Source organism: Bos javanicus, chromosome 1, assembly GCF_032452875.1.
Source record: "Bos javanicus breed banteng chromosome 1, ARS-OSU_banteng_1.0, whole genome shotgun sequence".
Lineage (NCBI taxonomy): Eukaryota > Metazoa > Chordata > Mammalia > Artiodactyla > Bovidae > Bos > Bos javanicus.
The window spans coordinates 99,107,218-99,125,113 of record NC_083868.1 but is presented as its reverse complement, the minus strand read 5'-3'; the positions used below and the strand labels follow the sequence as shown (position 1 = coordinate 99,125,113).

The 17,896-nt window shown below is 37.9% G+C and overlaps 1 protein-coding gene across 1 annotated transcript in view; it reads left to right on the top strand.

Annotated features, from left to right (window-relative positions):
- Positions 1 to 1,487: 1,487 nt before the first annotated feature.
- The window catches only part of LOC133252773 (EGF-like and EMI domain-containing protein 1), a gene marked incomplete at its 5' end in the record, with an annotated part of 608,340 nt that continues 591,931 nt past the window's right edge, over positions 1,488 to 17,896 (top strand). The window contains 3 exons of the mRNA XM_061425692.1: positions 1,488 to 1,594; positions 4,980 to 5,089; positions 6,619 to 6,723. Coding sequence (XP_061281676.1) covers positions 1,488 to 1,594; positions 4,980 to 5,089; positions 6,619 to 6,723 — 322 coding nt within the window. The remainder of the gene's footprint in view (positions 1,595 to 4,979; positions 5,090 to 6,618; positions 6,724 to 17,896) is intronic.

Below are 17,896 nucleotides of genomic sequence, written 5' to 3'. Positions count from 1 at the left end.
CAGTCGCTCCGTCGTGTCAGACTCTTTGCAACCCCATGAATCACAGCACACCAGGCCTCCCTGTCCATCACCAACTCCCGGAGTTCACTCAGACTCACGTCCATCGAGTCAGTGATGCCATCCAGCCATCTCATCCTCTGGCGTCCCCTTCTCCTCCTGCCCCCAATCCCTCCCAGCATCAGACTCTTTTCCAATGAGTCAACTCTTTGCATGAGGTGGCCAAAGTACTGGAGTTTCAGCTTGAGCATCATTCCTTCCAAAGAAATCCCAGGGCTGATCTCCTTCAGAATGGACTGGTTGGATCTCCTTGCAGTCCAAGGGACTCTCAAGAGTCTTCTCCAACACCACAGTTCAAAAGCATCAATTCTTCGGTGCTCAGCCTTCTTCACAGTCCAACTCTCACATCCATACATGACCACAGGAAAAACCATAGCCTTGACTAGACGAACCTTTGTTGGCAAAGTAGTGTCTCTGCTTTTGAATATGCTATCTAGGTTGGTCATAACTTTCCTTCCAAGGAGTAAACGTCAAATTACAAAAGAATTTAATTCTGGCACTCTAGGTGATGAGTGTTATCTGTGTGCTGTGCTGAGTCACTTCAGTCATGTCTGACTCTTTGTGACCCATGGACTGTAGCCCACCAGGCTCCTCTGTCCATGGGATTCTCCAGGCAGGAATACTGGAGTGGGTTGCCATGCCCTCCTCCAAGGGATCTTCCTGACTCAGGGATTGAACCCGCTTCTCTTATGTCTCCTGCATTGGCAGGTGGGTCCTTTACCACTAGTGCCACTTAGGAAGCCCTGAGTTTTTTCTATCCCCGGACATTTAAAAATTAAAGACAATATGTCTAAAATCCTGTATGTTTGTGTAAGCTTTCTATAAGGAAATGTTGATATAATTGTGCTAGTTCAAAAGTATTTGCGTTTAAAGAAGTATTGGGTTGCCAAAAGGGTCGCTCGGGTTTTTCCCTTACCATCTTACAGTAAAACCTGACTTTTTGGCCAACCCAATATTATGGGTGAAACTGAATTAACTAAGCATGTCGATGGAAAATAGTGCTCAGGAATAATTTCCAGGAAAAAATTAACTCCTTTTGTTGAATCAGCCTGTCTTTTTTCTTCATGGATATTGAGAATCCTGGACTTGTGTTTCTTTATACATTTTGGCTACCAAAGAGCTTAGAACTTAATTTTCAGCTCAGTTTTCTCAAGTACATGGGAACTTAGGACATTCACATTTGTCTTCTAAATTTCTCCTTGTTTTTTAAAATCTATTCTGATTTTTCTTTTCCTTGGGTCTTTTTTTTTTTTTTTTTTTCTACTTTGCCTGTATTTTTCTTTCTCACTTTATGTAAGTCACCACAAGCTTTTTGTGGAAAATGAAGGAACAAATGATTCATGAATAAAACATAAAGATGTAATCTATTTTTATTGCATTACTATTCTTTTTTTTTCCAAGGCCAAATGTTTGCGAAGAAGAGCAGCTGACTGTCGTGGGACTTCGACGGCCGTGTGTCCAAGCGTTCACGCCACACCATCAAGATCTGGAAACAGGGCTGCACCAGCCCGCAGTGGTGTGTGGGTTACGAAAGAAGGTAAAGGTGTTCCACTATCTTGACTTTGTTTCTAAAAATCAAAGCCAAAGCCTAAACTGCATCTGAAGATTTCATCCAATAAATTTTAGAAAATAATCATATAAGTAAACAAGAATAAGATATGCCCATGAGGAACTTTAAAGTTATATATTTTCCTTCAGAAACAGAATATATTATTACTTTAGTTCAAGCCTCATTTCTATGTGAGGTATTTGGGTTAGATGCCATTAATTTTACTTTTTAACGGGATAGACACTGAAAGCTGTGGATCAGAAGGCCGAGAGAAACAAGAAATATTGTGTTAATTTGCTAAATTTAGTGTAACTTGGATCCAAGGCATCTATGATTCTGAACTACCATCTGACCTGCCCCTGGTTCTCTTGTAACACTTTGAAACCTAGAACTTCTTTAACTTCATTATGGTCTTTGAATTAGGATTAACTCAGCTGCCTGGGAAAGGACAGAAAAAGCCAGTGTGTGTTTTTCCTATGCATGAAGACTTCATAGGGACTTTTTAAAATAGATTTATAAAATATCTAAGCATTTCTTAAATAGTTGCTAAGGTGTTCAAGTTTTACGTAAATGAATCAATTTTGTCTGAATTCAGGAAACAAAGTTAAAAAATGTAACTTTAATGAATTTATTATTACTAGTATTAATATCACTAGTATTACTTAAGGAAAATTGATGGCATGTGTAAATAAGGGCATTTGCCACTGTATAGAAATGGCGGAACACTGGTAATTAATATAAGACTAGGTTTAATAAGACTAAATCATTTATGAGATTTTCCCTGGTGGCTCAGACGGTAAAGTGTCTGCCTACAATGTGGGAGGCCTGGGTTCGATCCCTGGGATGGGAAGATCCCCTGGAGAAGGAAATGGCAAACCACTCCAGAACTCTTGCCTGGAAAACCCCACGGACAAAGGAGCCTGGTAGGCTACAGTCCATGAGGTCACAAAGAGTCGGACACGACTGAGTGACTTCACTTTCACTTTCCCATATACATTGTGTGTGTGAATAGTGGGGTGTTTTTTTTTTTTTTTTGGTCTTTACTCAGGACCTTTAAATTAATTTAAATCAGAAAAAACTTCTGGCTTTTACTAGCTATGTGACACTGAAAAAGTTTCTACTTTTTCTATTCCTTAGTCTGTAAAGTTAGAAAAATAATACTATACATGGATATTACAAGGATTAACTAAAAATGTGTTTAACACATGTGATACGATGCTTGGTACACAGTAGATATTCAAGTCCTGATTTTGAAAATGACTTTTCGATTAGCTATTTGGCATCCCTTCCATGAAGTTTATCTTCCCTAGGGGCTCAGATGGTAAAGAATCTGCCTGCAATGCAGGAGACCCGGGTTTGATCCCTGGGTTGGGGAAGATCCTCTGAAGAAGGGAATGGCTAACAGTGCCAGTATTCTTGCCTGTAGTATTCCATGGACAGAGGAGCCTGGCAGGCTACAGATCATCAGGTCAAAAGGAGTCAGAAAGGGCTGAGTGACTAAAACTTTCACTTTTTTTTCACTACCATGAGATTTAACTCTTGTTGACATTAGTCCAAACCAAAGCAAGTCCACTACTACATAGACATTCAGATTTGGGAAAGCAAACATGAATAAATAAAACATGTTTTATGTTTATTTTCAAGAGCTTAATAGTTTTATGCTTTCCTTTATTCAGCAAGTATTTATGAACCTGAGTTTGGAGTTGTGGCATGCCAAACTTATATCCCTTTTGTTTGTATGTAAGTAAACAAAGGTATACTTATATCCCTATTAGAGAGATGTACCTCCAAAAATATTAGGGGACACTTCAAGATGGTGAATAATCAAGTGTCATAAAAAGAAAGAAAGAAAGTAAGTAAAGTAAAGCGTCTGCCTGCAATGCAGGAGACCCAGGTTCGATCCCTGGGTTAGGAAGATCCCCTGAAGAAGGGAATGGCAACGCACTCCAGTATTCTTGCCTGGAAAATCCCATGGTCAGAGGAGCCTGATAGGTTACAGTCTGTGGGGCCGCAACCGGACATGACTAAGTGACGTCACTTTCTTTCTATTCTTTCTATTCTCTCTTCAAGATGGTGAATAGTCAAGTGTTACAAAAATGACATTAAATCCTATTTTCAAGAGAGGAGAAAGAACACTGTACATTGACATGATGCAAAAAGAGAAATTGGAGGAAGTGAAACTTGAAATTGGCTTTGAATATGAAGGGGATTGGGCTTCCCTAGTGGCTCAGTGGCAAAGAATCCACCTAAAATGCAGGAGACACGGGTTCAATCCCTGGGTTGGGACGATCCCCTGAAGGACAGCGTGGCAACCCACTCTAGTATTCCTCCCAGGAAAATCCCATGGACAGAGAAGCCTGGTGAGGTACAGCCTATGGGATTGCAGAGTCAGACATGAGTGAAGCAAATGAGCACACAGGCACAGGAAGGTGATTTGGGCTGGGGATATGAGGAGAGGTAAGACAATATAGTACTTTGGGGATAAAGAATAAATAAGACATCAATTTGATAGGAAGGAAGTTATCTGGGTTAGTGAGATTATGGTTCAGTTCAGTTCAGTTCAGTTGCTCAGTCATGACCGACTCATTGCAACCCCATGGACTGCAGCATGCCTGGCCTCCCTGTCTATCACCAATTATGGTATTATGGTCTATTAGGAGGTCAGCAGAAATAGTGTAGTGTTTTGTTCATTATTTTATTCATTGTTCAATCTTTTGTTCCTTGTTGCCCTCCCCCCAGGAGACTTTGTAAACTTTTTCTTTTTATTTTAGTAATTGTCCGCCTTCCCCATGAAGGTTCAATATCACAGATACGCTTCTTTCTGTTCCTGTTCTCTGCTCATGTGTAGGACCACAGACCATTGTATTACTAAGATTTTTCTCGCCCCTCCTACCCAAGAACCAATTGTCCCCTGCTTGTGGATGATGTCACCACTGATGAGAATGCACACTATCATGGGACCCATGATGAGGGGCCTTCACTGTCAAATTGAAAGCATGTGACTTATTATCCTTCTAGATTTCATTATTCTCTTCATAATCATGGGTTCCATTTTTGATAGCTTCAGTGACCCTTAGGGTAGTTTATACTACAGGACTTGCAGTCCCTATTAATTTTCAGTAACCTGTATCTACATTAAATCTTGGTTATGTATTTAATGAGGTGTGTGTGTGTGTGCATGTGTACAATGCATACAAATTTTATATGTGTATATATATATATATATATATATATAGTGTGTGTGTGTGTGTATAAATGTCAGGATTTGGGTTGCAGGGAGGATTTGATAGTGGGTTTAAGATGACAGCTCTGGCTTTAAGACGAAGCATTACCTTAAGAGGAAAATAGGATCAATCTCATTCTTATTCCTTAGGACCCGATACTACACCATCTACAGACAGGCATACAGCCTGGAGCAGCAGACAGTCTACAAGTGCTGCCCTGGTTGGAGCCGGTGGGACAATGAACCTAGCTGCCTATGCTGTAAGTTATAATTCTTCCTGTCTAACTCTCTGTCACTAGAAGTAATGGTCTCACTCTGTTTTGGGCTTCAATCATATCATGCCTGTCAAGCTTTAGGCATCTTTAGACTCACCGCAGATTCAGAGCATCTCTTTGGACTGAAGATGCTCACATGGCAGAAATGTGCAGAAAGCCTTTCTGTTAAGCGTTGCTAATGATAGATGAGAACTTAGGACCCACAGAACTGATGCTTTATATTCTGTCTCTTTATGTAAAAGGCAGTTTATTTAAAGCCAGACAGGTTACACCTAGTAAGCTTCTGTCTCCCTTTGCTGTTTGCCCCTTTCTCATATCATCAAATTTGTAATCCATGGCTGATTCAAAAGTCCGGAGGGAAATCTAAATGGGATTTCTTGACTTGTGCTTCTCATGATTAATTGCAGAACTAGGGAGGCAGTTTACTTTTTAAGATGAGGTATGCAGTCCTTTCACAAACCTCTGGTGAGGGTATTCTAGGACCTTTGGTGTCTATCTGACAGCCCTTGAGCAGCAGAACTAGCAGCATTATATAGTTCATTCACACCAGAGAAACTAATCCGTTTAGCGACTCTGTTACCTATGTGTTTATAGTTATTGCCAAGTCACTTAAAATGCTTCAGTGTGTTGCAATCAATGCAGACCACAGCACAACCATTCATCTCTCCTGTTATCCTGCACCTTTGGGAGTTTGTCGGCATCCTGCTCCCTTCCCCACCATGCTTACTGTTCTTGAATGATTTTGGTGAAGTTGCCTCAGGCTTCCCATATTAAGCAGGCTTAGGGTTGAGGAGTACACTGGGGGTCATTGCATTTGCATGCAGTGCTAGGACACTGAAGATGAGTGGCTTAAGCTCAGTAAATATATCTGCCCACATGTCATCTCACCTATATTATAGACTCCTGGAAATTAATGATTGTGAGATGAATTCTTTATCTTGTGTGGCACCTAGCACAGTCCTTTGCCTCTGGTAAGTATTTGTATTTCTTGCTTGTGTTTTAGATTTGGTTGGGTTGCATAGCCATCTTCATGGAGTTCCTTTAAACTAGTGCTACTCTTTTTTATTTTTTCCTTTAGTTTTTATTGGAGTGGAGTTGATTTACAATGCTGTGTTCATTTCAGGTGTACAGCAAAGTGAATCAGTTATACATATACATATATCCACTCTTTAAAAAACTTGTTTCCCATAAAGACCATTGCTACTCAAACTTGAATCTAATACAAATCAGCTAGTACCTTGTTAAGGTATGGATTCTGATTCAGTAGGTCTAGGGTGGGGCATTTCTACGAGCTTCAAAGTGATACAGATGTTACCACATACGGAGTTCTACAAGGCTTTAGGAGGCAATGGCCTTAATTGGTAATGAAAAAACTGTTTTCGGTGGAGAGGCTAGAGGAGCTGGTAGAAATTTCTAGATGGTGTCTATATTAGCAACTTGATGAGTACACTGAGGATTTTCTTTCCTTCCCTATACTCTGTTCTCTCCGGCCTTCTTGTCTATCTTTCTTTTAGCTGTCTCTGCAGTGGAAACTTGTGTCCATGGGAAGAGATGCTCAGAGGGTGAAGTCCAGCGGTGCCAGTGTTCAGAGGGTTTTCAGGGACCCCACTGTCAATATGGTGAGTTGCGAACAAGACCATTTTATTATGATTTGGAGCTGTCTGCCTTGCTTTTAGGGGCCAGCCAATTTTGTCGATTCAAACTAATGGCAGGGTTATCCCTCTGGGGATTGGTGAGCATTTGAAATCAGCCACTAAGCAAAAACCTACAACCTACAGTGTACTCAGCATTGAAAATTATGCTCTGCAGTTTAGTTTTAATTATTCACTATAAGAGTTCAAAGGGTAGCAGTAAGTACAAAATAGTCTATTTTGTAAAGGAAATGGCAGCTTAATAAGAAAACCTCTTTCTGACTTCAGATGTTAAATCTTTAATGGAGCCATGGTTTGAAAATGCTGGTACAGTATTCTGTGAGATTTATGTGATTTGTGAATGAATAAAGTGAGGATTAAGACAAATTTAGCATGATGTGATATTTACTCCTTTTCTATCATTTGTGTTTTGTCAAAAAAAAGCACAAAAAGCTTGACACTTGCATGATTCTCAATGTGTCAAAACTTGGTAACCTAGTTTTCAAGGTTGGAGCTTAACAACTGTCAGTTTTGGACATGTGTGTTTAAGATGTTTCTTGGGCAGGAAATTCTCAAAATGGCCAATGATGTGTTTTTTACTGCATCTGCTATGAGAGTGGGTGCTTTCAGAAGGATTTGTTTTGACTTGATCATCTGATTCTAGTCTCTGGAGGATGTGAATCCATCTGCATTTATCTTTTCAAGGCAGGGAAAACAAAGCAAAACCTATCACATAGAAGTTAAAGAAATAGGTATAAAAAGTGAACAAAAATATTGTCTTCATTGTCTTCTGCTAATACGTTTGCCTTCTCTTATCCATTACTTGAATCTTTGTCAGTGAAGTTGGAAGGTTGCTGAGAGCTCATCACTCATATTCATTTGTCTCCTCTGCCCTTGGCATAAGGTTCAGGCTCACATTTTTTCCTGGGCACCTCAAAGCTATTCTTCTTGTAAATTAATCTTGATATTCTTCCCTAGGTTGTTTCCTTTTTTAAAAATTGTGAATTAAAATAAAGCTGATTTTCTATCCCAATTTATTCTTTGACTATGGAACACTGATTTCAAAACAGAGGTCTGAGCTCTGGAGAGTGTCTTCAGTTGTTTCTATTAATTTTAAGATGGTAACCGAATCTATACATTGTTCCATGAGACCAAATTATTTGCCCCTAAATACATTGCTTGAACTATCTGTAACACACTGGTTTCCTCATCTTGATCATTATCTGTGATGGGCAATTACACATGTCATTGATTCATTAAAATTTTTAAAAATCAATTATTACTTTATTGATTCATTTGTTTTGGTAGAGTAGATTTTGCAAAACATCAAGTCCCTGAGGAGAAAGGTAATCAAAGAGACATATGGTAATGATAATAGCCTCAAAATTATACCTGGATTAATTTATTCTATATTTTTCTACATTAGTACTTGAATATTTTGATTATTCCAATTTCTTAACAACTTTTATTTACCAAAGTAATTAAAATGCTTTTTGAAATTCAAGTAGCTAGATATTGTATTCTTTAGTTTGAAGTTGGTGAAAGTACTGGATGATTTTAAACACATGCAGAATAAGTATATATTTTCACAAGTTTGTTTTTATACAGAAAATTTCAGAAGTCATGAGGAAAGGTGGACCACACAAAATACCATTTAGGATTCTGCATTGCTCTTTTTTTTAAATTTTTTTAATTTTATTTTTTGTTTAATTTTATTTTATTTTTAAACTTTACAATATTGTATTAGTTTTGCCAAATATCGAAATGAATCCGCCACAGGTGCATTGCTCTTTTAAGTACTGTTGTCCAAGTGTGTTTACCTATGGATTTTGACAGTGTTTCATCTCTCACTGTAGAACTGTTGAATGTAAAAAGAAAAATTGATGAACCCCAAGGGATATATATCCTGAAGTAGCAGTTCAGGAATCTGCTACATGATTTCACATTTCATCCAGCAAAATGAGATATCATAAAGTGTAGAAATTTAGGAGTTTGATGGAGGAATTTTGAAGACTTTCTAGGAAATCAAATATTTGGTGAGACAAGTGGAGAATACAGTTAAGAATACAGTTAATATATTAGATGAGTCTTGAGAATAGATTAAAAATGAAAATTAGAAAAGATTGTTTTAAAAAGAATAGAATTGATAAGATATATGTATATATTCTCTCAATCAGGTGGATTTTAGTTTGGAAGTACTGCTTGAAGCCAATCTCTTATCCAGTGGCTGGATTTGAGTTATGAATTATGAGTATATAAACCTTGGTCTGATAGGCATTACTCTCTCTCTCTCTAGATATATTATATATATCAAAATTAAAATTAATTTGATGTTTTTCAAATTATATAAACAGTGATTCAAATGATAAAAATAATTTAAATTTAAAATGTTTTAATTATTAAAAATTAGCAGTTTATACAGTATAAGAAAGCAAAAATCTATAGTCCTATTGCCCTCAGAAAATCATGTGGTTATCCTTTTATGTATATTTAATCATATTCGTATAACATATGGAATTTTACATAGATGAGATCATCTCTCATATAATGGTTTTATCATAAATACCCCCCCTTTTTTTCTTAATTACTTTTTCTTCTTTGCTCTTCTCATCCAGTATTCTCTCTCCTCCCTAGTAATAATCTTCTTAATACTCTTTTCTATATTTCCTGCATATATGGAAATATATACAAACAGCTGCATAACATTCCATGGTATTGATATGCCTTAAAATTTCAACCACCCATGTATTGATGAGCATTCATTTTGTTTCCCACTTTTTGACACAACATCAGTGCTGCAATAGTATGATGCTTTTAATTCTGTGAAACATATTCCCAGTAGTGGAATTGTTGGGTTCAATGAATATGTGTTTTTTTTTATTATAATGTACTTAAGGATCGAAATATTCATTTAAATTATTTGTGAAATGTTTTGTGGGCCATGGCAATGACTTTATAAGCTTATTTGATTGAGATGGATTAAAACCTAGATGAGCGCTAGTTATTTACTTATGTTTTTGACCTGGTAACATAATGGAGAATCACTTGCATCTTCATCTAAAGTGAGATGTCTGATAAAATATCTAGGATCAGAGTTATTGTAAACATGGATTGCTCTCAGTATAGGATAAAGTTGACTTTATTTGATATGTATGGGAAAAATAAGTCAATTAAAATGAGCCAGATGGGCCTTTTAAAAATGGAGAAAAGAATCTAGTCCAGAGAGAGAAGGGACATGCTAATAACTGAGAGAAATGCTTGAAGTTGATAATGATTCTAAAATTGCTGATCTACTTAACTCATTTGAAAAATCTGCCTCTAATAAGGAAAAATGAAGAAAATGAATTTGGACAATTAGGAAGTAATGAAGAGCTTTCTAAAATAGCTATTGATTAAAGGAATCAAAGGGAATACTTTGAAGATTTGAACACATGCAAATCAAGCTAGATAGCTAGTGGTTAAATTTTCTCTTTTTTAATTCTATGGATCCAGGCAAAACAACTTGGAGCTTCATTAACTGATTAATATCACACACAGAGTCACTCCTTTTATTCCTCATCACTTATTCCATCTTCCTTTTCCCTGGTCAGAGGTCAAGTTAAACTATAATGTGCCTAATAGTGAGATGCTAAGGCTCAGAGATCTTCTTATTTCTTTCATTTATATATTCATTCATTCATTCTTCTAGCCAGTCTTTCAGTTAGTCAGTAGATATTAATATCTCACGCCTAGTCTGTGTGCTAAGTGCTGCAGATTCCAAAACAACTGTGGTATCCTGTGTGGTAGGAAATCAGTGATTCTAATATAGCTCACGAATGCTATGTCAGAGGATAGTTCTGTCCTAAAGAAAACAAGAGAGGGTTGCTAAAGGTGATGCTTGGAAATATAGGAATAAAGTACCAAACAGTAGGGTTGTATATTCAAGAAACTCTGCCTAAAGGCCTGCCTGCTCAGGGATTGGTTTTAGGGAAGGCAAAGTCCTTGAAGAATCAGTAACCACCTCTGTATGAGGTTCTGGAAAAGCTAGTTTGACTGGACAAAGAAAAGCTAAGGAACTGCTGCCCTGGACATAAGAAAAACTGTTTTTGCCATGTCCCATGTACATCCCTTCTTGAAGCCAAGAGAGCTACTTGTATTATTATTATTATCCCTTGAGCTTGCTCTGTTTTTAATATATCTGGGAAATATTCTATCTTCTATGCCAAATTTCATATTATTGTTCTGTTCCTCTTTAAGAATAAGTTGTACTTGGTGTTTTCAAGTCTTTTCATAAAACTTCCTTTAGTCCTTTAGTCCCCAGACCTCTCATTTTTTTCAAGTGTGATGTTTAGGCACTTTAAAAATAGAATATTGCTGGAATGCTGTCTGTTGACATGGAAAACCTCAGAAGTTCTGGGCTAGAGGTTGGGTCTTACCAATGACCATTTGTAATATCTTGGAGAAGGCATTTTATAGCCCTACAGCTCATTGTCATCATTTGTAAAATAATGAGCTCTAATTTTCCTGTACACCTTCCGTGTACCAAGCACAGTTCTAAACTATTTGTATGGATCAAATTATTAATCCTTACAACAAGTCTATGAGGCTAACACTCTTATTTGTCCATATTTGTACCCAACTGAAGCATATGAAGTGAATCAGCCGTATGCATATGTATATCCCTTCCTTCTTGGGCCTGCCTCCCACCCACCCCCACATTCCCACCCCTCTAGGTCATCACAGAGCACCAGGCTGAGCTTCCTGTGGTTTACAGCAGGTTTCCAGGGGCTATCTGTTTTACAGATGGTAGTGTATATATATTGATCATAATCTCCCAATTTGTCTTGCCCTTTACTTCCCCCGCTGTGTCCACATGTCTGCTCCTTATGTCTGCATCTCTGTTCCTGTCTTGGAAATAGGTTCATCTGTATTATTTTTCTAGATTCCACATATATGTGTTAATATATGGTAATTAATGCATTGCTTCTTTTTATTGATTGTATATTGCCTGAAAATCTGTAGGGGAAATGCACTAAGTGAAGGGGGAAAGGCGCCTGTGGTTGCTTCGCTTCCCATTCTGTAGGAAATCTGAGCAAACTTTGGGTGTTTGGTCACAGGTATGATTTTCAGCCAGCCAGTGGATTCCAATCAAGGAGCCCAGTAAGCTCTTTGCAGGATATATCTCTTCTATGCAGATAGGAGATCAGAACAAAGAATCTCCTTAAAGTGGCTTGTCCCCAAGAGCATTTTTAATTTGAGAAGTGGTGCAGGTTGAATTGTGTCACCCTAAATTTGTATGTTGAAATTCTCATCCCCAGTAACTTATAATGTGACCTTATAGAAAAATGATTGTTGTAAGTATAATTAGTTAAGATGTGATTGTATGAAAGTAAGGTGGACCCCTAATCCAATATATACTGATTAAAAGGGGAAATTTGGACATGCAGGTATGCACACAGAGAGAATGCCATGGGAAGATGAGGGCAGAAATCAGGGGGAGGCATTAATAATCCAAAGAATGCCAAGGATTTCTAGCCAACCACAAGAGGCTAGAAGAGAGTCATGGAAAGGATTTCTGCACCCAGCACTCAAATGGAAGCAACCCTGCTGACACTTTGATCTCAGGTTTCCAGCCTGTAGAACTGAGAGACAATACATTGCTGTTGTTTAAACTGCTCAGTTTGTTACAGCAGCCCTGGTGATCTAATCTAGAAAGTTTAGAAAACATTTTCTATCTCCACAGCTTCATTTCAGCGGTAGGCCTACTGAAACAATGAAAATGGGGAAAAAGTGGCAGGGGGTTTATAAAAAGCAAATCATGCTAAGAAAACTTGATGGCTTATTTTAATTGAATTATAAAATTAGTGGGGGAAGAAGATTTAATTGGGAAAAAATGCAAAATCATTAATTGAACATGCCTATTAATCTGCAGTCCTAAATGAGCATTACTAGGAGATAGTCTGAGAAGAAACACAGGTTATATTATGGAGATAAATTGATAGGCATTCTTAACATGAGCTGACAGTGTAAAATTCAGTGTTATTTTGTTCACCACATAAAGATGCACTGAGTTAGAGCCTTAAGCCCTCGGCAGGGTTCTAGCAAGTCCATGTCAAGGCGATTGCATTCTGCTTTACATAACTTGACAGAAGGATATGGCAGTATTGACAAGGATTGAGACAAGTACAGGAAAGGGACAGCTAGACCGTTTATGAGGAAAGCAAAGCAATAACTGTTTGACATCTCCCTGTGAGCATAATAAAGGGACATCTTATTAGGAATCCACACAGAAGGTTTACTACCCTGACATTGATTTAAAAATAGAAGCTTTGACAGTGATTTTTACTAAAATAGCCTTCCAGGTATGCTTTGCATGGCCAGTGTTAGCAACCAGAAGGTAGATGCACTTAAAAATAAAGACTGCATAAGAATTACCTAATATTGCAAGAATGGCAGCCTTAGAAGAGGATGACCTAGCACTATCCATGGTTATTTGATTCTACAGGATATCCTTAGTGATGGGCTAGAGAAGTTTGCAGATGGATAGTAATGACTATAAGAGCTAACTCAGAAGTCATGCTTTCTACATGGGAGGTGCTGTCCTCAATGCTTTATGCATGTCAGCTCATTAATTACTCACAACAATTTTCTAAGGTAAGTCCCATTTTGTAATAACACACTGAAAGTAAGGAGAAATTAACTTACTTGAGGTCATACATGTAATAAATGATAGAGCTAGGGTGTGAACTCAAGCAGTCTGCCTCCTGAGTTTGTCCTTTGAGTCACTATGTGAAGTTGTTTCTTTAAAATATAATAGATCTCTTGTTTATGAGAAATAATGTTTATATCATTTCCCTGAAAGGGACATAAAGGATTTATACTTTATTTTTAGTGTTTAAACCTGTTCAGTATGCTGAGAAAACAATATTCCTGCAAAAAGTTTGAGCTAAATGACTTTTTTTCACTTAAAGTTTTGCTTGTTATACATGTATTGAGGGATTTTTAGAACCTGTGTAAGAAATACATAGCTTTCCTATTGAAAAGGCTGCATTCTCATTACAGAGATAGGAAAACAAATCATTATAATGTGATGAATGGTATTCTCAGAAACACACTAAAAGAAATCCAGGGACTAAGTCATAGTGGGGAGCAGGACTTGGGGGTTATGGCAAGTAAGATGTGTATTAACTCCATGTCACTCATTATTGCCAAGTGAATAATATGGGTTTCAACTCCTTGGATATGTAATGCCATTGAAGATTTTAAGATGGAGATTTTATTTGTAGAATTGTGTTTCAAAGATATAGTCATAATATGATGGAAAGAGGCTGAAAATCCAAAGGAAAAGAAATGTTACGTCATCAAATGGCCAAATCTTGCATGCAGTTATTTGTCATTCTTTTTTGTTGCTTGCTGGAGCTTCCTTCATAGCTCAGTTGGTAAAGAATCCACCTGCAGGGCAGGAGACCCCGGGTTGATTCCTGTTTCTGGAAGATCCCTTGGAGAAGGGATAGGCTACCTACTCTAGTGTTCTTGGGCTTCCCTTGTGGCTCAGCTGGTAAAGAATCTGCCTGCAATGCAGGAGACCTGGATTCGATCCCTGGGTTGGGAAGATCCCCTGGAGAAGGGAAAGGCTACTCACTCCCGCATTCTGGGAGAATTCCATGGACTATACAGTCCATGGGGTTGCAAAGAGTTGGACACAACTGAGCGACTTTCACTTTCACTCACTTTTGTTGCTTGCTGCCAAAAGGTTTTGTTGCTGTTATTATTTTTAAAATACCAGACTTCTCTTATTTTATCAGGTACAGAACTTAAAATGCCCCTTTTAGGTTTTTGATTATATAAAGTCCCATTTTTCTCTTAAGAAATTTGATAAGCATAATTTGAAAGAGGAAGTCCTGGATTAAAAAATCCATGACGGAAATCAATGCCGTTCAGTATTTTTCGAAATAATATAACTGGAATTTTTGCTTGCCATTTGAATTTTAAGTATATGTTGCATTCGTGTGTGAAGGGTAAAATTTTACTCAGAGTTATTTATATCTGGGCAAAGTGAACTGGGCATACACCAAAATAGCATCAGCACCAGTAGTGGCCATTGGGCCGGGTCAGTTGGTCTGGACAGTGCAGCTTCATTTCTTAGTCTTTTGAAACCAGAAGTTCCTTAATCTACTGTAAAATGGATGGAATGGAATGGAACTTTCCACACTTCTGTATGAGAGTTTAGGCTGGTCAGTGTTAGAAACTACCAGTATGATAATCATAAAAATACCCTAGAATGAGTAGGGTGTTTTATGTTGAGAAAAGAAAAAGTGAAATTTCTTTACAAGATTCTCTGCTCTCAGGCTAGTCCAGTAACACTGCGCTGGATAGAAGGAGTAAGAGACAGAAGGAAGCATCTGGTGGGTCTGTTACCTCGGTGATGTTCACCAGACAGGATGGTCCTGGGGATCCAGCTAACCTGGTTGTAGGCATTTTCGAGACTTATTTAGAGGTACATTTCCTGAAAGAGGCAAAGTAGAAGACTGGAGTAAATATAGTCAAAAGTCAAATTCTAAGTAAGATAAAAGGTAAAGAATAGTGATAATCAAGAGAATTGAGAGACTAGATGACACTGAAGCTACAAATTTAGCTGTACAGATATGGCTCTTTTCTCAACCTGGAGCATCTTGTGCAGGGTGCCCTCTTCCTTCTTGGTTGAACTAGTATAAAGCTGGTTGTGCAGGATGTAATGCTTTATATTTTTCAAGGGCTTCCCAGTTGGTGCAGTGGTAAAGAATCTGCCTGCCAATGCAGGAGACACAGGAGACTTGAGTTCGATCCCTGGGTGGGAAAGATCCCCTGGAGTAGGAAATGGCAACCTACTCTAGTATTCTTGCCTGAAAAATTCTGTGGACAGAGGAGCCTGGTGGGCTACAGTCCATGGGGTCACAAAGAATCAGACATGACTGAGTGACTAAGCACACACGCACACGTATTTTTTAAACCTGAATAATATGAACTATTATATTTCTTAAAATGTATTCTCTGGACCACTATTTCCACTGGATTTTAAGAAGTGTTGTAGGAAATGAAGTTTTTGTGTTTAATAAGTTCAGGAAATTCTAGGTCAAATAACCTTATATTGTGTTCATTCTTGTAGGATTTTCTAGAGCCTGTGTGTGTGTGTGTGTGTGCACATGTGTGTACTCTGTTGTGTTCGACTCTTTGTGACCCCATAAACTGTAGCCCACCACGCTTTTCTGTCCATGGGATTTTTCGGGCAAGAATACCAGAGTGGGTTGCTATTTCCTCTTTCAGGGGATCTTCCCGACCCAGGGATGGAACCCACATCTCCTGTCTCCTGCATTGGCAAGTGAATTCTTCACCACTCCATCACCTGTGCTGTGCTGCGCTTAGTCACTCAGTCATGTCTGACTCTGCAACCCCATGGACTATAGCCCCCCCACCCCAGTCTCTGTCTGTGGAGTTTTTCAGGCAAGAATACTGGAGTGGGTTGCCATGCCCTCCTCCAGGACTGGGAAGCCCTTAATGTGTTAATTAGGGTATTGTAACTCCCTCAGAGGAGTATCTAGATTCCTGCGTTTTCCAAATGCATATGACCATATAGCCCTTTTATGGAGGTATCTTGAAGTATTTGTTTTTGAAAATATTCTTCAAGTATTATTATTTTGTGGGACTCAGTTGCTTTGAAGGAGATATTACATATATATATAATATAAAACATATGTATATAACATATAATATATATATATTTCATGTTCAAAACCATTCAGTTTTATTAATTAACATATATTAAGTTCACAAATAGTCTAAATAAGCCCTCTCATAATATACTGTATGACCCTAGATCAAAGTAAAGATTACAAGAATTTAGAAGCATTCTTGATTTTCTTTTTTTTTTAATTTTATTTTATTTTTAAACTTTACATAATTGTATTAGTTTTGCCAAATATCAAAATGAATCCGCCACAGGTATACATGTGTTCCCCATCCTGAACCCTCCTCCCTCCTCCCTCCCCATACCATCCCTCTGGGTCGTCCCAGTGCACTAGCCCCAAGCATCCAGTATCGTGCATCGAACCTGGACTGGCATCTCGTTTCATACATGATATTTTACATGTTTCAATGCCATTCTCCCAAATCTTCCCACCCTCTCCCTCTCCCACAGAGTCCATAAGACTGTTCTATACATCAGTGTCTCTTTTGCTGTCTTGTACACAGAGTTATTGTTACCATCTTTCTAAATTCCATATATATGCTTTAGTATACTGTATTGGTGTTTTTCCTTCTGGCTTACTTCACTCTGTATAATAGGCTCCAGTTTCATCCTGATCTGCCAATTGCAGTTTCTATGGCTTACAAAATAGCGTCTAATTATTTAGTAAATATGGGTGTACACTACTTTTATAACCTTTCAGGAAAAGTTTGCGTATGTTTTCCTTGAATATCTTTGAAGATATCTTTATTTCATCCATGTCACCTAATATTAATTTCTATTGCTTTTGTGAATATACATCAGGATTTTAATGAACTGACATCTTTTTATCCTGAAAAAGCAACTGGAACAACTATTTAAAATTTAGAGTCAGCCTATGTCTTATTTTAATAACAGAATTTATATATACATATATATAAATTTATATATACATATATATAGATGGACTTCCCCCCTGACTTTGCAGTAAAGAATCTGCCTGCAATACAGGAGACACAGGAAATGCAGGATCGATTCCTGGGTCAGGAAGATCCCCTGGAAGAGGGTATGGCAACCCACTCCAGTATGCTTGCCTAGAAAATTCCATGGACCACGGAACATGGCCGGCTACAGTCAATGAGGTCGCAAAGAGTGGGACATGATGATAGCTACTGAGCATGCATGCACTCACACATTATCAAAAATTGGAAATAAAAAGTTAAAAGCTATGTTTTCCAATCTACTCAACTGATAATAGCATATTTATATAATAGTTAAGAAAATGTACATTTAACAGAAGCTTTCCCGTATGTTATCTCATTTAAGCCTTAAACTACTCTTTGAGAGAGTTTTTATTATTCCCAAATTAGAATTGAAGTGACAGGAACTCAGGAAGCTTTGTTGAGGTGCCCTAATCACAGACTGTTAGTGGCTGAGCCAGGTTTTTACCCAAATATTTAACTCCAGTGTTTATGGTATTCT